The 17,990-nt window shown below is 33.6% G+C and overlaps 1 protein-coding gene across 1 annotated transcript in view; it reads left to right on the forward strand.

The window, feature by feature from the left end:
* Positions 1-17,990, forward strand: part of LOC149729789 (uncharacterized) — a 77,501-nt gene that overhangs the window by 56,757 nt on the left and 2,754 nt on the right. Inside the window, exons 62-97 of the mRNA XM_089886674.1 lie at positions 45-262; positions 832-1,102; positions 1,293-1,476; positions 1,747-1,824; positions 2,248-2,394; positions 2,754-2,942; positions 3,222-3,312; positions 3,375-3,479; positions 3,956-4,176; positions 4,424-4,625; positions 4,894-5,043; positions 5,424-5,665; positions 5,968-6,051; positions 6,352-6,535; positions 6,818-6,980; positions 7,527-7,629; positions 7,852-8,058; positions 8,308-8,448; positions 8,925-9,150; positions 9,552-9,623; positions 10,210-10,399; positions 10,728-11,040; positions 11,408-11,578; positions 12,088-12,245; positions 12,915-13,043; positions 13,285-13,492; positions 14,243-14,329; positions 14,771-14,954; positions 15,085-15,158; positions 15,350-15,476; positions 15,671-15,826; positions 16,391-16,622; positions 16,854-17,021; positions 17,111-17,240; positions 17,349-17,453; positions 17,865-17,973. Of these exons, the coding sequence (XP_089742800.1) occupies positions 45-262; positions 832-1,102; positions 1,293-1,476; positions 1,747-1,824; positions 2,248-2,394; positions 2,754-2,942; positions 3,222-3,312; positions 3,375-3,479; positions 3,956-4,176; positions 4,424-4,625; positions 4,894-5,043; positions 5,424-5,665; positions 5,968-6,051; positions 6,352-6,535; positions 6,818-6,980; positions 7,527-7,629; positions 7,852-8,058; positions 8,308-8,448; positions 8,925-9,150; positions 9,552-9,623; positions 10,210-10,399; positions 10,728-11,040; positions 11,408-11,578; positions 12,088-12,245; positions 12,915-13,043; positions 13,285-13,492; positions 14,243-14,329; positions 14,771-14,954; positions 15,085-15,158; positions 15,350-15,476; positions 15,671-15,826; positions 16,391-16,622; positions 16,854-17,021; positions 17,111-17,240; positions 17,349-17,453; positions 17,865-17,973 (5,819 nt within the window). The remainder of the gene's footprint in view (positions 1-44; positions 263-831; positions 1,103-1,292; positions 1,477-1,746; positions 1,825-2,247; positions 2,395-2,753; positions 2,943-3,221; positions 3,313-3,374; positions 3,480-3,955; positions 4,177-4,423; positions 4,626-4,893; positions 5,044-5,423; positions 5,666-5,967; positions 6,052-6,351; positions 6,536-6,817; positions 6,981-7,526; positions 7,630-7,851; positions 8,059-8,307; positions 8,449-8,924; positions 9,151-9,551; positions 9,624-10,209; positions 10,400-10,727; positions 11,041-11,407; positions 11,579-12,087; positions 12,246-12,914; positions 13,044-13,284; positions 13,493-14,242; positions 14,330-14,770; positions 14,955-15,084; positions 15,159-15,349; positions 15,477-15,670; positions 15,827-16,390; positions 16,623-16,853; positions 17,022-17,110; positions 17,241-17,348; positions 17,454-17,864; positions 17,974-17,990) is intronic.

Consider the following 17,990-nt stretch of genomic DNA (forward strand, 5'->3'; position numbering starts at 1 on the left):
TTTTCCTAAAAAAAAATTTAAATAAAACTAACTTTTTTTTGCAGGGAAGTAACACACGAGTGCCTTACCATGGTAGAAGAGCTTGTAAGACACGGTTCTATCTCCCACCTCTTTACAAACGATGAACAAACCACAATAGCCAACTCAGTACGCAGTGAAGTCACTGCCGCAGGTCTCACTTACTCAAGAGATGTTGCATGGAACTTCTTCCTAAACACAGTCACCAAGAATCTAAGGGTTGTCTTCATTTGTTCACAAACAGGTTAAAAGTTATTTTAAGAAGGACTTTCATTTTTAAGTTTTGAATTAAAGTACTAAATACCTGCTGTTTATTTAAAATTAATTCAGTTTATCTGTTCCAAAATATTAGGCATTCTACCCTAATATTTTATAGGGGAGACCGGAGATGGTTCGGACGTTTTTTGAAAATTGCTCATAATTTTTTTTATGTGCGTCACATGAATTTAAATGTTAGTTTGTTGTAAAGGGTAATCCTTTGCCGAAAAAAGGGTAGAAGAGTCGCTTGCCAAAGCAAACTAAAAATGCATGAAAAAGGTCAAATTCCTAAGGCTCTTAAGTGTCCGATGTTGCCCCGGTACCGGGCTATATACTACTGCAATGAAATATTCACTGATTATTAATAGTAGTTACGTTTTCTGTTCACAAACAAAAGGTGTTTGCTATTATTCTACTAATATCAGAATTGGATAAATCTGAGCAACCAAAATTTTATAAAATACCTGAAAAATCAAATGTCAAACCTTTTTTAATTTTCGTGGTCAAATTAAATTCACAAATTTTCAATTGTATACTTAGTTTTCTTTGTAACAGGTGCCTCCTTTATGGAAAAGAGCTTGGAATTCCCAGCTTTATTCTCTCGAATGAGCTGTGTAGCTTTAGACCACTGGTGCCATGACCAACTAGTGGCAAACGCCATGTACCATGTAACCAATGGTGACCAGGATACAGTTGGGATTCCAAACGATCTGATTGGTGGAGAGGCAGATCACGTGATGGATGACAGATGGCGGGAAAATGTGGTTCATCTTTTGGCAAACATGCACGTGACAGTGAGGGAAAAGGACAACAACAAGTTTTACAAGTAGGTTGATCAATTTGTATGTGATTTCTCGGCTCAGTCAAGATAAATTGTTAAACAGAATATATCGCAAAATTATCATTTCATTAAAAAAAGGTGTGTGCCACAAAAAAAGTTTTAAAATAATTACTTTTGCACACTCTAGTGTATATCATATATACTTTTATCTCATGTTTTTTCTATGTTTTCCCAGAATTCAGGGTCACGTGTGTAATTATGCTTTTGAAAAACTGGTTGAACGATTTGTGTGTGTCTATCGTGATCGCCGCAAGATGGTGCAAGAGAGCCATGAGTCGATTAAAGGGGCACTGGAAAATATTGATCGCGAAAATCTAGTTGCAGAAGCTTTACAGAAAGACTTGGATCGTGAAAAACAGGTTAAAAGCTGTTTAAACTGGTTAAGCTATTCTTATTTCATTTATAACTTTAAAGTTTCTTTTTTACTAGTTTTAATTTTGTAAAATCAGTGCCTTTTTGTTTCAACTGGTTTTGTTTCAACTCAGTGCCTTTTTGTTTCAAGATGTTTATTTTTTTATTTAAAAAAGTTGTTTATGGGTTGTTTTGTAGTTTTAAATAGTTTTTAAGCGCATCCCTTTTGTGGGTAATTTAGTTTTTAAGCATTTTTTAAACTGGTACTTCCTACAAAGGTGTTAGATGAGCACAAGTCAGGAACTCTGAAGTTACTTGCACAGATTGGACAAGACATGGTGATCACTGAGCAGCAGGTATCATTTATGAACAGTCTTTAATATAAAATGACTTAATGATTTTTAAATGCTAAGTTTTTGCAAAATTGTTTTATAAGCTGTCAATGTGTCCGAAGCCGTGACATAGTGGTTAGCGCGCCTGCCTGTAACCCAGATATAATGGGTTCAAAGCTCGTCGCTGCTACCATTGTTAGCATATGTGTCCTTGGACAAGACACTTGATGGTAATTATTCCATCCCATTGGTCACTAATGGGTTGTCCAAAGTATCAGCCATACATAAAAAAAATTAATCGCAAAAAAGGTACCTACTAAGTAACATACATGCCAAATAGTAAGCTGGCACGAGGTGGTATGAACACCTGTGTTATAACTACTTTGTTTTCCGGCCACGTGAGGACAAAGAAAATTACATTCATTTAATATGGTTTCGTTTCTCCAGGTTTCAGCTGTTAGAAAACAAATTCGAAAAATTCGTCATTTAAAGAAATCACTTCCTGAGTATGAACTTGCTCATGAAAAAGCTGTGTTTAAAGCTGCAGCTATTGTTGCTGATACTAAGACTGTTGTTAAAGAGATTAATATACAGGTTAACTAGTAATCTATTTTTGTTAAAACTGCCTGTTTAATCTAGCCTCCTATGGAAAGTTTTTTCTGTATCTCCTGTTGGAAAATCTTTTTCCAAAATATTGATGATATCACATTTAGGCAAAAAAGTTTACAATTCTATGTGTTAATTCCACCGTAGTATTAAAATGCTATTTCTTATGCATATAGCTTATATAATTTGTTTGTACTTGATATAGGAACTGTTGTAGATTTTTTTAGCATGTTTGTATTTAAAATAAGAAACTGTTGTAGTATTTTTAAACAATATATAGTTTATCATTATAAAAGCGGTCCATTGCGTTTTCCGAAATGGGTTCATTTTTTCTTCTTCTTTTACAGGATCTCTCAGAGCTCCGATCTCTTCAGAAGCCGGACTCCGATGTTGAGGACTTGATGGCAGCGATCATCATGATCCTCAAGTCTCCAAACTCTGATGTTACTTGGAGCAAAGGAGCGAAGAGGCAGATGGCAAATCTCGATCGATTTTTAGACGAACTTGCGAACTTTGATGAAGTCCCAATGCCTCAGGTGACTTCTGCAAGAATTGTGAAATAAAATGATTTTTTTTCTTTTAATACAGCAACATAGCACTTAGTATTTAGTAATAAGACACCTATGATGCCAGGATTTTTGATATGTTCGTTATTTTTGTGTTCGTATATATATATAGTACCATTTTGATAGAAAATCAACAACTAGTAAAAAGTGCTATTAGTACTTTTTAGGAATATAAGAACAATTGAAGACTGAAAAACAATCAATTTTAAGTATCAAAAATATTTTCTCAAGCTTTTAACTTATTTTCAGGGAACTTTGGAAAACTTAGAATCTTTTTGGGAAAAAGAAACTTTCACTCCAGAAAACTTGACTGCAAAAGCTGGTGGCAACACTGCTGCAGGTAACGAATCTGGAAACACTAAAGGATAATGCTTTTGTTAAAACTGTATCTTTTTATTACAGGTTCACTACTGAAATGGGTGCAAGGTGTGGTGAGGTACCACACCACAATGATAAACAGGGTGAAGCCATTGCATGCAAAAGTACAAGAAACAGCTTCTTCTATTGGTCAGTTAAACTTCCTTGATTAAGTTTTATTTTGCAGTTTAGAAAACTCGAATTATACACCTAATCTTGGGTAGTGATTTACAATAATTAATATATGGAAAAAAGGCCTTTTTCACATTTTTTTGTCTTTTTCTGAAAACCTAATTTTCTATAGAAAATTAAATATCAAAAATATTTTGATGTAAATGGCAAATGCAGATACTCCCTCTTGCCTATAAAAAAAAGAGAGACCAAAAAAAACAAAAAAAAACAATGGACCAGAACGGTAATTCCCCATAAAAACAATATATTATTAAATATCTTGAGTTAGGGCCAACCGTTAGCAGCAATCTTGGTGGCGTTGGAAAGAAGAAGCAACACTTCAATAAAATTACAATATTTTTACCATTTTGTGCTTTTTATGTATAAAACTACAATAACAAGATTTCCTTGTCTAAATGAGGCATATGTGAATTTCTTATACATGCTTCACACAGGTGATGCCCAGCATAAACTAAGGCAGCTTGAGAGCAAGAAGGGAGCATTAGAGGCTCGCTTACATGACCTTGCTGAGGGTTTTGAGCAAGCCACAGCTGATAAGAATACGCAAGAAGAGAAAAGAATGGAGATGCAGGACCACCTCCGGGTGGCAGCAGAGTTCCGACAAGTTTTGACAGAGGAACATAAACGCTGTTGTGCCGCACTCAACTCACATAAGGTGGGATAAAATTTGATTGTTTAAGTTTCAGCTGTAAAATCTTAGAAGAAATGAAGTCAACTGTATATTCAATTTTTTTGCATTTAAAATTAAATTTACTCTTATTGTTATTTTAATATGGCATAAACTATAATTTCATTTAATTCATTTAAAAACAAGGGTTTTTTATTCTAAATTTTACCCGCCAAAATTTTGCTATATCTCACTTTTCAAACTCATACATTCTATATTTTCCTAATGTCTACAGTACCGCATTGAGTGGGTGACAGGTGCAGCAGCAATAGCAGCAGGATTCGCAATCTATTTGGCCCCTTACCCTTTCATGTTTCGTCGTATGATGCTCACTGTTGATTGGGCACAGTGCTTGGTTGAAAAGGGCATTCCACTTGTGTTTGACTCCACTGACCCGGTCAAAGGTCACAACGTAGAGTTTATGCTGGATGTAAACGGTCAGTTGGTTTTTTAGATTTTAAAATTTTGGAATAATTTGAATTTACCGAGATAAGTGTTTTGTATTTTTAAAAGTATAACTTTTAATTGTAATTACTTATTTTCTCTGTATTTCGAAAAATGCATACATCTTGTGTAATACCTTAAATATATACCATAAATAATAAATGAAACATTTTTTTGTTTAATTATTTTTTTAAGGTCTTATTTTACCAGATATACTTATACTTTGTTTTGTTTACTAATTTTTTTTTTTGCACTTTGCAGAAGGTGGTTTAGAATCTGCACAAGCCACAGCCAGGGAGGGAAACATGGATGATGAACTTGTTGTTGGGGAGGGTGACGCAGAGAGTGAAGAGCCATCTATCAACCTCAACCAATCAATTTCAAATGAAACGGCAGATTCAGAAAAACAAAGTGAAGAAATTTTAGATTTTACTTTTTAGATTTTGGAGAAAAGTTGTTCTTGTAAAATGAGTCTTAAGAAAAATATTTTGGTTTTTGTTTTTATTTTGAGATTAACTGATCAGATTTTTCTGAAGAATAAGGAATTGAAACAAATATTCACCCACTGTGTTAAATATGTGGAAACTTTAAAGCAAGCACAATTTGTATGATATAGAATACTTTTGAAAAATTTCTTAACAGCAGCCAAATAGCCTTAATTAGGAGAGAAAACAGAAAAAGTTAACTAAGGCTGAAAATAAAAAGTGACTTTAAAAAATTTACCAACATACAAGATTTTTTAAACATTTTAAAACTTTTGCTTTAGTTATGTAAATTAATTATTTTTTCAGATATGAGTCAATCCAACCTCGCAATTAATGGTCTCCCTCCAGTGGCGGAAGAATCGGACGCAGAGGAGCCAGAAGAAGAAGATGTGGAGCACAGTAACATGGGAGGATCATCAGAGATCATTCCGGAACCAGAGATCCCGGATCAACCAATAGAAGAGATGAGGAGTAAAACATCTGAAGCACCAACATATCACACATACACCATTGCTACTCTTCCTTATATAAGTGCAGAGGAATACCATGTGAGAAATTTAAACTCTTAAAGGATACACCTTATATTTAAGCTGTATTTAAACCTTGCAAAAATGTATTTGAAAGCTTTCATCTCATGATGTGTAAAATTAGTAATGTAAGCTTGAAAAGAAGAACTTTATATATTCGTTGTTCTTACCGCATGGTCACAGTAGGTGTTCAAATTACAAACCAAAGTGCTTTTTACAAATCAAAGTGCGACACAAATTACAAATCAAAGTGCGGACACTGACTGTTTTTTTACATAGCAATGCCCTCTCACTGATCTATACTTAATTTGTGAATATTACAGATTTATGTTAATTCCGTCATCAAAGTGCTGGTTGGAGAAGACACCTTGCAAGATTGGCTTACCAAAGATTTTGCCCATCACCAGGTAAGATTCACTGTTTGGATAATGGTCAATTCTGGCCTACATCCCAGATCCTCTGCCATGCTATGCCTCATCCACATATAACATAACCATTATTTCTGCTAATAGAGTATTTATTTCCTAAAATTGTATCATTTAAATACACATAAAAGCTATATATTAAAGAAATAAACATAATTTCTTCCGTTAAAATTGCTATGCCTAGTTAAAAGAACAGAAAAGAGTAGAAATTGAAAAAAACGAAATAAAAGTAAATAAATTTTAACAACAAATTTCTTGATTTTTAAAAAAGTTGTATTTTAGCTACAAAATGCCGCTGTCATGTTATCATCATGGCAAAGACCTCCATTACTACTTGACCCTTATCTTGCTGGGGCAGACTGGTGTGCTGTTCACCTGCGCAGGAATCCAAATATCACACCTGTCAACCTCACATCTAAAATTGAAAACACTCATGTCATGTCAATTGAAAAATCAGTTTTGGGAGGTTGGTTTTTTTAATACTGGATTTTTAATTTGCTAAATTGTTAAGTCTTAAAAGTATTTATATCTGAATGAATGAATGTAACTTACTTTATCCTCGCGTGGCCGTTAAACATCTTTTTTTAAAGATTGCTTTTTTCAGATCTTTTTTAAGATTGTTTTGTTTAAAGATTAAAATTTATTTTCTTATGGTCAATTCAGGGCAAAAAATCATTTCACATATAACTTTTACTGTTTTAAAGAAAAGTGGTACAAAAATAAGTTTATGTTTTGTTTTCACTTACAGGGCATACCCTCATGCTCATGGATTGTGAACACCAAGCTGGTGCCCTCGTGAGGCCACTGATTCACCATTCGAACACAGCTGGGTGGCGTAAAGAGCGCTCCTCTGATGAATCACAAACTGTTCGGTTTTTAGGCCGAAGACTTCTCTGTCCTGATTCTTTCTTGTAAGTATTTGATACAGAGTTTAATAGCAAAGCATAATTCAATTAGAACATATTTAGTTCATGGCTCTCTCTATGGTTATATATTTTTAAAGGTTATTATTTTAGTTGTGCTTATTGTTTACCACTGAATCTTTTTACATGACTGCAACTCCAATGTGCATATAGGATTATAAAACAATTGTGATATACCCGTTGAAATCAGTAAAGAATATTATATATCCTATTTTTTATTTTTTTATATTTCATACCAGGAAACATGAGATCAAAGCTTAAATTTGCCCATAACACTGTTAAAAACATAACTGTATATAAAGCCCTGGGTTTAGCACAGTTAGTTAGCCATACATAAAAATAAATGTAAAAACTGCAAAAAGTATTCACCCACAAACTAACATACATGGTAACTCGTAAGCTGGCATAAGGTGTATGAAACAGAACACTTGTGTTATAACAACTGTTGTTTCCCGGCCAGGCAAGAATAAAGCAAGTTACATGCTTCATTCATGTCATAAAAAGTACTATTAACTACATTTATATGTATCACAGATTATACCTGACCACAACTCAGATGACAGCAAATCGTTTACACCCGGATATTACTGCAGCAACACAACTGATAAGTTATGTACCAAGCACTGAAACATTGCAGGTAAAACAAACGATTTAAACTTGTTTGTATGGTAATTACATTTGCCTTTGGTTCAAAGATAATTCCTTATAAACATTAATTGAAAGTCAGAATTATTATGAATATTTGTAAAACTTATATTTTGACAATTTTTAGTTTTTTTAAAATAAAAAAATATTATTTTAAATAAAAATTAAAACAAGTTGTTAAAACTTAAAAATATTTCATAAAATTTTTTATCAGGAGGACCTTTTACTACGAGCTGTGTCTCGTGTGCGTCCTGACATTTACCGAGAGCGGCACCGAGTGTCAAGAGCCATCCGGCAGCACCGGCACACTTTGGCGCAACTTGACAGCATCTTGTGCGAGCGTCTGGTCACCGGTGACGACCCAAGAGCAATTGAGAACTCAACAAAATTCCTCTCCAATGTTGTGCAATTAAAACAAGATGTAATGCATTCAGTAGACATATATACCTTATTTTAGGAGCTTGTTTTGTTATGGGTTTTTGTAAATTATTGCATTTTTAAAGTGTATAAAATAAAATTCTTATGTTTTTAAGTTTTTAAATTAAATGTATGTGATGATGTTAATTGGATGCAATTTTTAAGCCTTAAATTGCATGTCTTGTTCTAAGAAAAAAAATTTATGTATGATAATTACAGCTTAATATTTAATTTTAAAAATCTACCTTTTTAGGAATCAGAGAAACTTGCGACTGCAGAAGAATTACTAATGACACTGACTAATTTAGTAGAAGAACTTTACCCCATTGCACAGCGTGGTGCTTTCTTGTATTCATTATGCAGAGCCATACCTTCTCTCAACCCACATTATCAGGTATATGCTGCCTATACACTTGTGTTTACAATGTAAAAACTAACTATGTTTTGTTGTTAAAACTTCCTATGTTAAAATATACAGGATAGCTACTTTATCAAGAAAGTTTGTTAAAACCAAGTTTATGTTGACTATGTTATGTTTTTAATAAATTTAAGCCAAAATTTTACCAGAAATTTCATTGAGATACTAAGAATTTATAAAAAATTTGATTCAGCTTCTATTGTGTAAAATTTGAATGTATTTCCAGCCACTAACTTGTAAAATCAAAAAAGCTCTCTACTTAGACATATTTTTATAGTTAAACATTCCTTTTCCATATCTGGTTCAAAAATTTAGACTTATTTAACACATTATTTACCCCAAAACTATAAAATGTTTTTCTTAGAAATTACCACAAGTCAAACTTAACCCCTTTTTATTCATAATCTTACTCACTTTTATCCCAAAAATATTTACTCCATACTTTCACCCAGGTTCCCCTCCCCTACTTCACCCACCTCTTCGACACAGCAGTTGGGTCAGAGTACGAGGAAGAAGAGGAAGAGGGAGGTGGACTTCTTCAGGATGTTGCCGTGGTGCATCCGAGTGATGTAGATGAGGATGGAGAAGAGGAGAAGATGAAGATGGCTGCAAAGAGGAAAGCAAGTCTTCGCCTTGGAAGCGCTAGGAAGATGATCAAGAAGAGAGATAAGATGAAAGGTAATTTTGGCAGTGAGCATAAAGTACATCATGAGGTATGTGTGTACTTTATGTACAGAACCCCTAACAGAACGCCTTGGTTGATCTTTCCTAAGCTATTTGACAGCTTAGTTAATCTATCCTTAACCAAGCTGTCAAAGAAGATCTTCTATTACCATTAATGTCCTTGTAGCCACACTTATGCGAATTTGAATGCATTAAAATCTGGTGTGGTCAATGGGATAGCGCCCTGGGTTTTAAAATAATGGGAAACCTATTTTACTGTCAAATGCTAGGTCACTAAAATAGCAAAAATCTGTGAAATTGAGAAAAAGTATACCCCGAAGTCTGAAATTTTTCCTGAAAAACCTGTGAACTAAAAAACTATAACACGAAGGCTTAAATTTTTGGTAAATTTTTAGAAACACTATCAACAACTGCTGAGGAAGACGAGAGAGAAGACACGGAAGCAAGTGATCATGAAAATACAAGTGGTAAGTTTATAACTCCCTTCCAGAGATAAATCTGTCCAACATGTGCTTAGGAACATTTTCACTGCTTATATGAGAGTTGTTTGAAGCAAAACGAGTTATTGACACTTGACTATTAAAATAATGATTTTATGTTTTGCTTTATCCGGTACTAACAATGAGAAAACTTTACCACTATGGTATCAAGTATAGGTAATTCTGGTTCTCAGCTAGAAAATAGAGATACGATTTTTATTAAGCCATAATCAATAGATATATTAAGGTAATACATCTTACATGCAATACAATAAGATTTTCCAGCAAGGAGATTACATCAATATTTATAATATAATAAACCATTTGATAACTGTTAAGGGTAACTGTACTAAATCCGCGAAAATATGACTTCGATCTGGCGCACATAGATGTAGATGATTCTTGTGTAAAGAAATACATTAAGAATCTGTTATTTGAAAATGTTACAGTTTTCATTGAAGAAGAGATGATGCCATTCAAGTGAAATATTTTTCTTTTATTATACATTTAGTTAGACTTGTTTTTTCTATTCTGTTTGTAGCACCTGGTCCATCTAAAGAATCTTTTTTTCTAGCCTCCCGTGGCCCACCAGAAGCAGAGGAGACAGAAGTTTCAGATCGGCCAGGTTCTGGCACTCGTGTTGCTGTACCTGATGTTGCTACACTTCCCACACGAGGGGTGGAATATACAAGTTTTCCTGCTGAGAAAGTTCAAGAGATTGTGGAAATATTGACGAAGAGGATCTTTGCAAGTGTTTATGGAAGGTTAGCTATTTTTGCTGTGGTTACTTTAAGCTTATTACTATTTGTAATAAAAACGGTGGCGCTTGGGCTAGTTTGCATTACACACTAATGTAGGTTATGGCAAAATTTTGTTTTGCCAACCTTTTTCTTCAAAGTAAATTGATGTAATAAATCAGTAGTGTGAAGAAAAGTATATATATTTTATGCCAAGACAGGGATCTGATGTTAAATCTAGCTTGTAGGCCCCTGCAAAGACACAAAAAGGTTTTAAATTATAGAAGAAACAGTGATTTGCTAAACACTGCAAAATATTTATTTTTTTAATACTTCTGAAAATTCTTATTTCCAGTGTATGTCCGGAACACCGCCTTCAAGTGACAGCCCTAGCTCTGCTTAATATACAGCTAGATGGCGCCGACGCTGCGTTCACAGAAGAAGAAATGACTCTTCTGGTTCACGGGAATCCTGGATTCGGTCGTTCTCTCTCTATCAGTCTCTCAGACTTTGAGTGCTCTGCTTCTGTTCCCGACTGGCTCCCAGCTGATAGATGGGAGGACTTGTTGGCATTCTCGGTCCTCCCAGGATCGCTAGAGGGCATATGTGTTCGTGTTGCTGAGAATAACGAACAGTGGAAGGCGTGGTTCCATGAGGTGGCGCCAGAGGTACGTAATTTGAATATTTGGGGTCTAAACTTATAAAAATGATATTTTGGACTTTTTTGTTGGTTTTTATTGATTACATATGCATGTGTAATGAAAAATCACTATAAACAATTATTTTATTTGGGTAAATAGGTAGTATTAGGTGTGTGAATATGCTATGTACAGTGTACAATAAGTATACACCAGAAATGTTCTTTCAAAACTCTGGCCCACAGCAGATTTTACACTATTTCATTTTTTTTTACTTTTTCTACCTCTATGTTGGACTACCTAGCTAAACCTGTATGCCTTCTAAATTATAAAAATATGATTAATAAAAAAAAAAATTAATAATTTTTTGGTAATCAACGTTTTTCATACTTTCCAGACGGTACCATTCCCAGCATCATCATCTGACAACTTACCTGACGATAATTCGAACCCTGAACTCTCCGATTTCCAGCGTTTACTTTTGATACGAACATTACGTGCTGACCGATTGGAACCAGCATTAAGGGTGTATGTGGAGCAACATATTGAAGGCACACCTATGCATGAGGTTAGTGGTGCAATTTTCCTAGATACATATTTTTAATATTTAAGCTGGAACAATCTTAAAATATAAAACATAAAAAAACTTTTTTATCCAATTTTAATACATTTTGGTATTAGATATTTTTTGTTTTTTAAATATTTCATTTTGTTTGTCCAAAAATTTGCTAAAAATTCTTCTAGTCATTCTCTTCTCTTTAAAAATATATGATATTATGAATGTTAACCAATGATAAATAATGGGAAAATAGCATTGCAGAAATCATTGTAATGTATGTATATTTGCCACAGGCAAATTTGCTTATCCACAAATTATAAATATACTTTTAACAGCCCATTTGGTATAAAAGTTTAATAAATTTCCGACATTTTGTTTGCCCCCTCACAAGACTTGATTTGTACCAGCAAATTTGTGTTATACCTATTATAAATTATGGCTATGCAATCTTTAACTGTACATCCCTATTCACATTTATACGATCAACATTGTTTTGTATTAACTTCCTATCTTTCTAGGTTGTGAGCATGAACATACCACTTGACTTGGACACTTTGTTCAAAGATGTTTCAAACACTCTTGGTATCCTTGTGTTGTTGCCAGACATTGATGAACCAAATACAGAAACCAGGATTGTGATGAGGCCTGAAGATGCAATTAAACGACTCGCACAAAAGTGAGTGACATAATCATTTTTTTCATGGTGGAATAAATTTACTATGTTTTGTAGCACAGAACACTGTATTAACACAGCGAGTTGGTTTTATTTTACTTATTACATTCTATATTTTGCTCCAACCCAGTGGTCACTAATGGGTTGTTCAAATTATCTATACATAAAATATTCTCCCCAAAGTAATCACCTACAAAGTAACATACATTGTAACTGGTTAGCCTTGATAACGACTGTCGTTTTCCCGGCCACCCAAGGATAAAGCAAGTTACATTCATTCATATTTTGTGTAAATGAGTAAACACACAATATGTATAAACACTATACTTCTGTTTATTTTTATTGTACAAATGTATCTATATGTTAAAAAATCTGTAAAATTAAATTATCCTTAAAAATTTCAGAATATATGTATTAAAAATTATTTATGTAAACATTTATCTCTTAAAACGAAAACATTATTAAGGTATAAAACTTAATTTTTCACATTTTAGTATGAATGTGTTGTTTAACATTTAGTCAATAAAATGAAAACATTTTTAAGCTATAAAACTTAATTTTTCATTTTTATTATAAATCTGTTGTTTAACATTTAGATAATAAAATGAAAACATATTTAGGCAGTAAAACAATTTTTTGACATTTAAGTGCAAATTTGTTGTTTACATTCAGATACAAAGTGAACGTTGAAAGTGTTTTGATGGGAGACGGTTATGTGCAGGAAGCAGGACGTTGTATTGACACAGCATTGGCACAAGATACATGGGCTCTTATTAATGGCTTGCATCTCGCTCCAGCTAAGTAAGTTGCTTTTTGGTCCAAGTCTATATTAAATGAAAATTACAATACTGCTTGGTAAATTTTGCATTGGTGGTAGAATGAAATGTATAATTAAAAAAAAAGCATTTTAGTGATTTATTTAAGGCAAAAGCTTTTAATTTTTTTATTTTTTTTATTTACAATTTCTCAATGTCATTTTCAAACAGCAGTTGTGCACTGTAGGTAAAAAAATTTAATCCAAAAAAAATTTTTTTTTTTTTAGATTTTTTGAAGATCTTCAGATACAACTGGCGCGTGTGGGAAACATAAGTCGACAGAGCGAATCTGGTAACAATGACCCCTCTGTGACATCACTGGGTTCACATTTTCAAGTTTGGATGACCAGCCGGCCACACCAGTCTCTCCCATCCCTTCTTTCACAATATTTGTATAAATTATCATGGGATACATTGCTCAAACTAGCACTGGAGGTAAAGTAAAAAAATACTTTAAAACGAAAGGCTAGGGTATCTTATTTTTCTTTCAAATAAAATTAAAATAAAATATATTTTGAAACACGAACATTGGTTTTATGGAAATAATAGAGTTAACAAAATAGGAGTGAAAATAAAGGAGTTCGTCGTAATTTGACATAGAAATAGTAAAAACAAAAACACACATTTCATAGTATTTCTAATCTATATATGAATTTTTTCAATCCTTTTGAGGTAAAATCATAAAAAAAACAGATGAAATACAAATCAAAGCAAATATTTTTTTGTTGAATAGAAAAACTTGAATGTTATACATAGTTAGTTATTATCGAAAGTTTTTTTGGTTCTTTTTTATTTCTTGACATTAATCTAAACTACATTTTAGTATTAAGAGATATTCTAAATCTGTTTTCTACACACGATATTTTTAAAAACAAATTTTAATCATAAGTTTGTTCCCAGATAGAGAAAGTTTTACCACATACCTGTGTAATATAGGACACAGTTTAAATAAATATAATTGAATAAGAGACTGACGATTTCATTAAGGCAAAATATATACCTCTTATATTACACAATATGACTTAATTTTTGTATGTTATGTATTTCATAGCACCAGATCCTGACTGTATTTCTTTACACAAGAATCCTGCAATATTAGCACCAGATTAGGGTTAGATTCAAAGAATTTATTACAGTTCCAGTTTAAACTGGTATTTTAAATAACTATTTCTGTTTTTAACACAGGATTCTACCCACCCATCAGAACCAAAGATAATGTCCTCGCCCACAAGCTCTGTTATCAAGTCATGTTTGATTTCAAGCATGGCACGGGTAAGTTAAATGAATTTAAGTTCAGTATGTGACGAGAAAACACAATGATCATTATTTACATGCATTAACTCAATCAAATGTTGAAATTAGTTCCATCATTGTGGGCGTGTGTGTCCTTGGGCAAGACACTTAACGGCAATTGCTCCAACCCAGCAGTCACTAATAGATTAAGCTGGTTCGTAAGCTGGCACAAGGTGTATGAAACAGTACACCCGTGTCATAACAACTGATGTTTTCCGGCTACGCGAGGATGAATTCAGTTACATTACGTTAAATAGGAACAAAAACTGCACATAAAAAAACTGAATGTCACCTACCGCATATTTACATACTTCATGTAAAATGTCATTCAAATTTTGTTTTAAGAAAAAGTTATGTCCATTTTGATTGCACACTATGCCTGCAAAAAAAGGTACCATAACCACAAAATCTGTTACACAGATGCCAAGTTATATTACTACTCAGTGGACAGAAGCTGACAAGAATGTTCGCCGACTGTTGTATGCAATTTGCTTCTGCCATGCTCTGCTGGTAACCAGGCAGTGCTTTGGTTGGCATGGTAACAACAAGTACCATCCCTTAAGAGAAAGTGTTTTGCGACAAGCCATGACTTACGCACTAGCAGGTAAGTTTATTCTGATGGTAATACAATTTATTTTAGAATAAATATTGTTTTAGTGATAAAACTTTAGAAGCATGTTAGACTTGAGGTAGAAGAAGTTTTTTTTTTCTAATTTGCTGCTTTTAAAATGCAGAAAAATCGCAAAATGCTGGTATTTCACTTGCGAAATGTGTTTACGATGACGTTATACTGACTACAGCAGATCAGGTAAGTTGATAAGATATCATACTCGATAAGCAGAAAAAATTTTAATTTTACCAGGTAGTCTTTTCTAATTTAACGAAAACCGAAAGCACCAGCAGAAAATGCTTTTGGCACATATGAATAAACTTTTTAACCCTGGGATACCGTTTTAATACACCAAGTCATTTTTTTACCATCCTATTTTTTCAATGCAGAGATATGTCCACCAGCTATTTGATGATGTTGTTGAGCAAATAGCTTCACAGAAAGGCCAGAAACAGAAAGCAATTGAAATAAATGAAGTTCAATTTCCTATTCCACCATCAGAAACAACTCCAACAGGTGATTTCTTTAAAAAGTTGAAGAATTTTGCATAATTTGAATTACCTTTAATTTTAAACAAATATGAAAATATTTTAACCTTTTTTGTATTAATATTTGTTTGTGTACACATTTTTTGGGTCTGCACCGTAAAACAGTGGTAAACACGCATGCTTCTTGTAGTAAAAGCATCTAAGATTTTAATTTTCTTACAGATTACCCAGCATGGTTAAGTGCTAACCTTCCAGATGACATTGATCTTATATCTGCTCTTGCTTTGCCCTCTACTGCCACCACCTGGCAGACCACTCAGAGTGGAGAGAAAATGCTTCTCCAGCTGCAGGATTTGTTTAATGCAGTTCAACAGCCTGGTAGGTGTCAATTTTTATTGTGCATTACTGTTTTTAATTTCTGTTTGGTCATCACTGCTTATCTGGATGTATTAGCAGTTGTAGCATCAATGTTTTTTATTGAAAGCACTTTTATCTATTTTAATCTGCATCACTGCTGAATTTTGCTGAGTGTCGTGAACCATTGAAGAGACTATTTAAAATTTAGTTTCTAGTTTTATTCCAATTATCTTAAGTGATCTGTAACACAGTTAAGTAATAATTAATATAACATAGTTCCGATTTATGATATGACAGAAACCTTGAAGTCTACAAAACACAACATGCTCCGACCATGCGCTGCTTAGAATGAAAGGTCAGACAAAAGACGAATAAATGGCGGATGGCGTAGGAAGAAGGCGCAGCGATATCGAAATAATAGAATAACACCACACTTAGTCTGTCATTTTTTCATAGCCCACTCACACAAATCAAAATTTATTGCAAAACCAGCGCCAAACTTGGACCCGTAAACTTTGGGCTAGAGGCAGACATGATAAATACATTGCCAGGCACCAGACTAAAAACCTGTTTATTCGCTAACAGGCTACGAATCCAATGTTTTATCACCTGGGCAAACTCAAGAGCCCAGGGCTGCTCACCTGACACTGCAGGGGTTACAAAATGTCATTGACCTTTGCTCTGAGAAGCTCCCACCTTTGCTGAACCTTGGAAGGTCAGACAAAGAGAGATTACTTGAGTTCAACTTCCCGTACCACAGAGCATCTGTTCTAAGCTCAGGGAACCCAGAAGTTGTACATATGCCAGAATCAATTGGGTAAGTGACCAGTTGATTTCACTAAAAGAACAAGAAAATCCATCTTTCTGACTCAGTTTTATTGTTTTTGAAGTTGTTTTGGTATGAATGGTAGAAAGAGGCTTGTACTTTTTTGTAATAAATTTATCCGATTTTACATTACTTCTTCTGATCTTATTGCATTTAAAAATGGGCCTTGTTCTCTTATTGCATTGAAAAATAGGTGTTTATAGTTTGACTATTTTCACTCAGATTTGTGCTGTTGCAAGAGTGCATATGGTTCAACCAGTGTGTATGTCATGTAAGACAACAGCTTCATTTACTACGCACACATCTCTTTGCGACTTCTGATTACAAGTTATCCTCACAACTATTGGAGACAGCACAAGCTTTATCTTCAGAGGAAGTTCCCCCATCTTGGTGAGAATAAAAACAATAATAACTTTATTTTCAGTATTCAAATAGATTTATTTTTCTTGGCAACACTTTTTACTTTTTTTTTTTAACAGGCAACACTTGAATGAATCACCCAACACACATGTATTGTTAACATGGCTTGATGACATCACAAAAAGATACAAACAGTTCCGATCTTGGATTAAAAGTGGGAGCGTGCCTCTTGATGGAAAAACCCCAGTGGTAAAAAAATATATATTTTTGAAAAAAATAATTTATCAGTATTGAGTAATTTTTGTAAGTGAAAATTTATATTGACCAAAAGTTAAGCCAGTCTTTATTTATTTCCAGGGTAACCTTTCATCTGTATGGCTTGGTGGATTGGTCAATCCAGGTGCTTTGTTGATGGCACTCTGCCAAGAAAAGGCTGTCCTGCATGACTCCACACTTGACCAGGTAGAATTTTGTTAAAATATTTCCTATCATTATTTTTTCTGATTTAATTACAAGACTTCTCTGGTTGTCTTATAGTAAACAATTTCTAAACCCTAACTTTGTACCCCTTACCAACTAGGCTTCCCATAGACTTTTTCCTTCTTTTATTCTCTAATTCTTCATCATTCACATTATAACCTCAATTCATTATTTTGGGACTCGAATTAGCATCTTTAAACCTGAAAAAAATTTTGTCCACAGGATTGATTCAATAAATTGTTTGTTACATGTTTACATTAACGTTAAACTGGCAACTGCCAACTATTATCACCATCCTCATAACCCAACACACACTATATTTTCTTTCAACTTAGATACTTGTTTCCTATATAGTTTTATTTTTAAAAAAATAATGCTGACTCATGTTTCCAGATTCGAGTCTCATGCACATTGTCGCACGATGGCGATGCAGCAGAACATGAAGCCGGTATTTTCCTTGAGGGAGTCTCCCTTCTAAATGGAAAATGGGATTCAGGAAAAGGTAACAATTTCTATATT

This window comes from Ciona robusta, chromosome 10, assembly GCF_009617815.1.
Source record: "Ciona robusta chromosome 10, ASM961781v2".
Classification (NCBI taxonomy): Eukaryota; Metazoa; Chordata; class Ascidiacea; order Phlebobranchia; family Cionidae; genus Ciona; species Ciona robusta.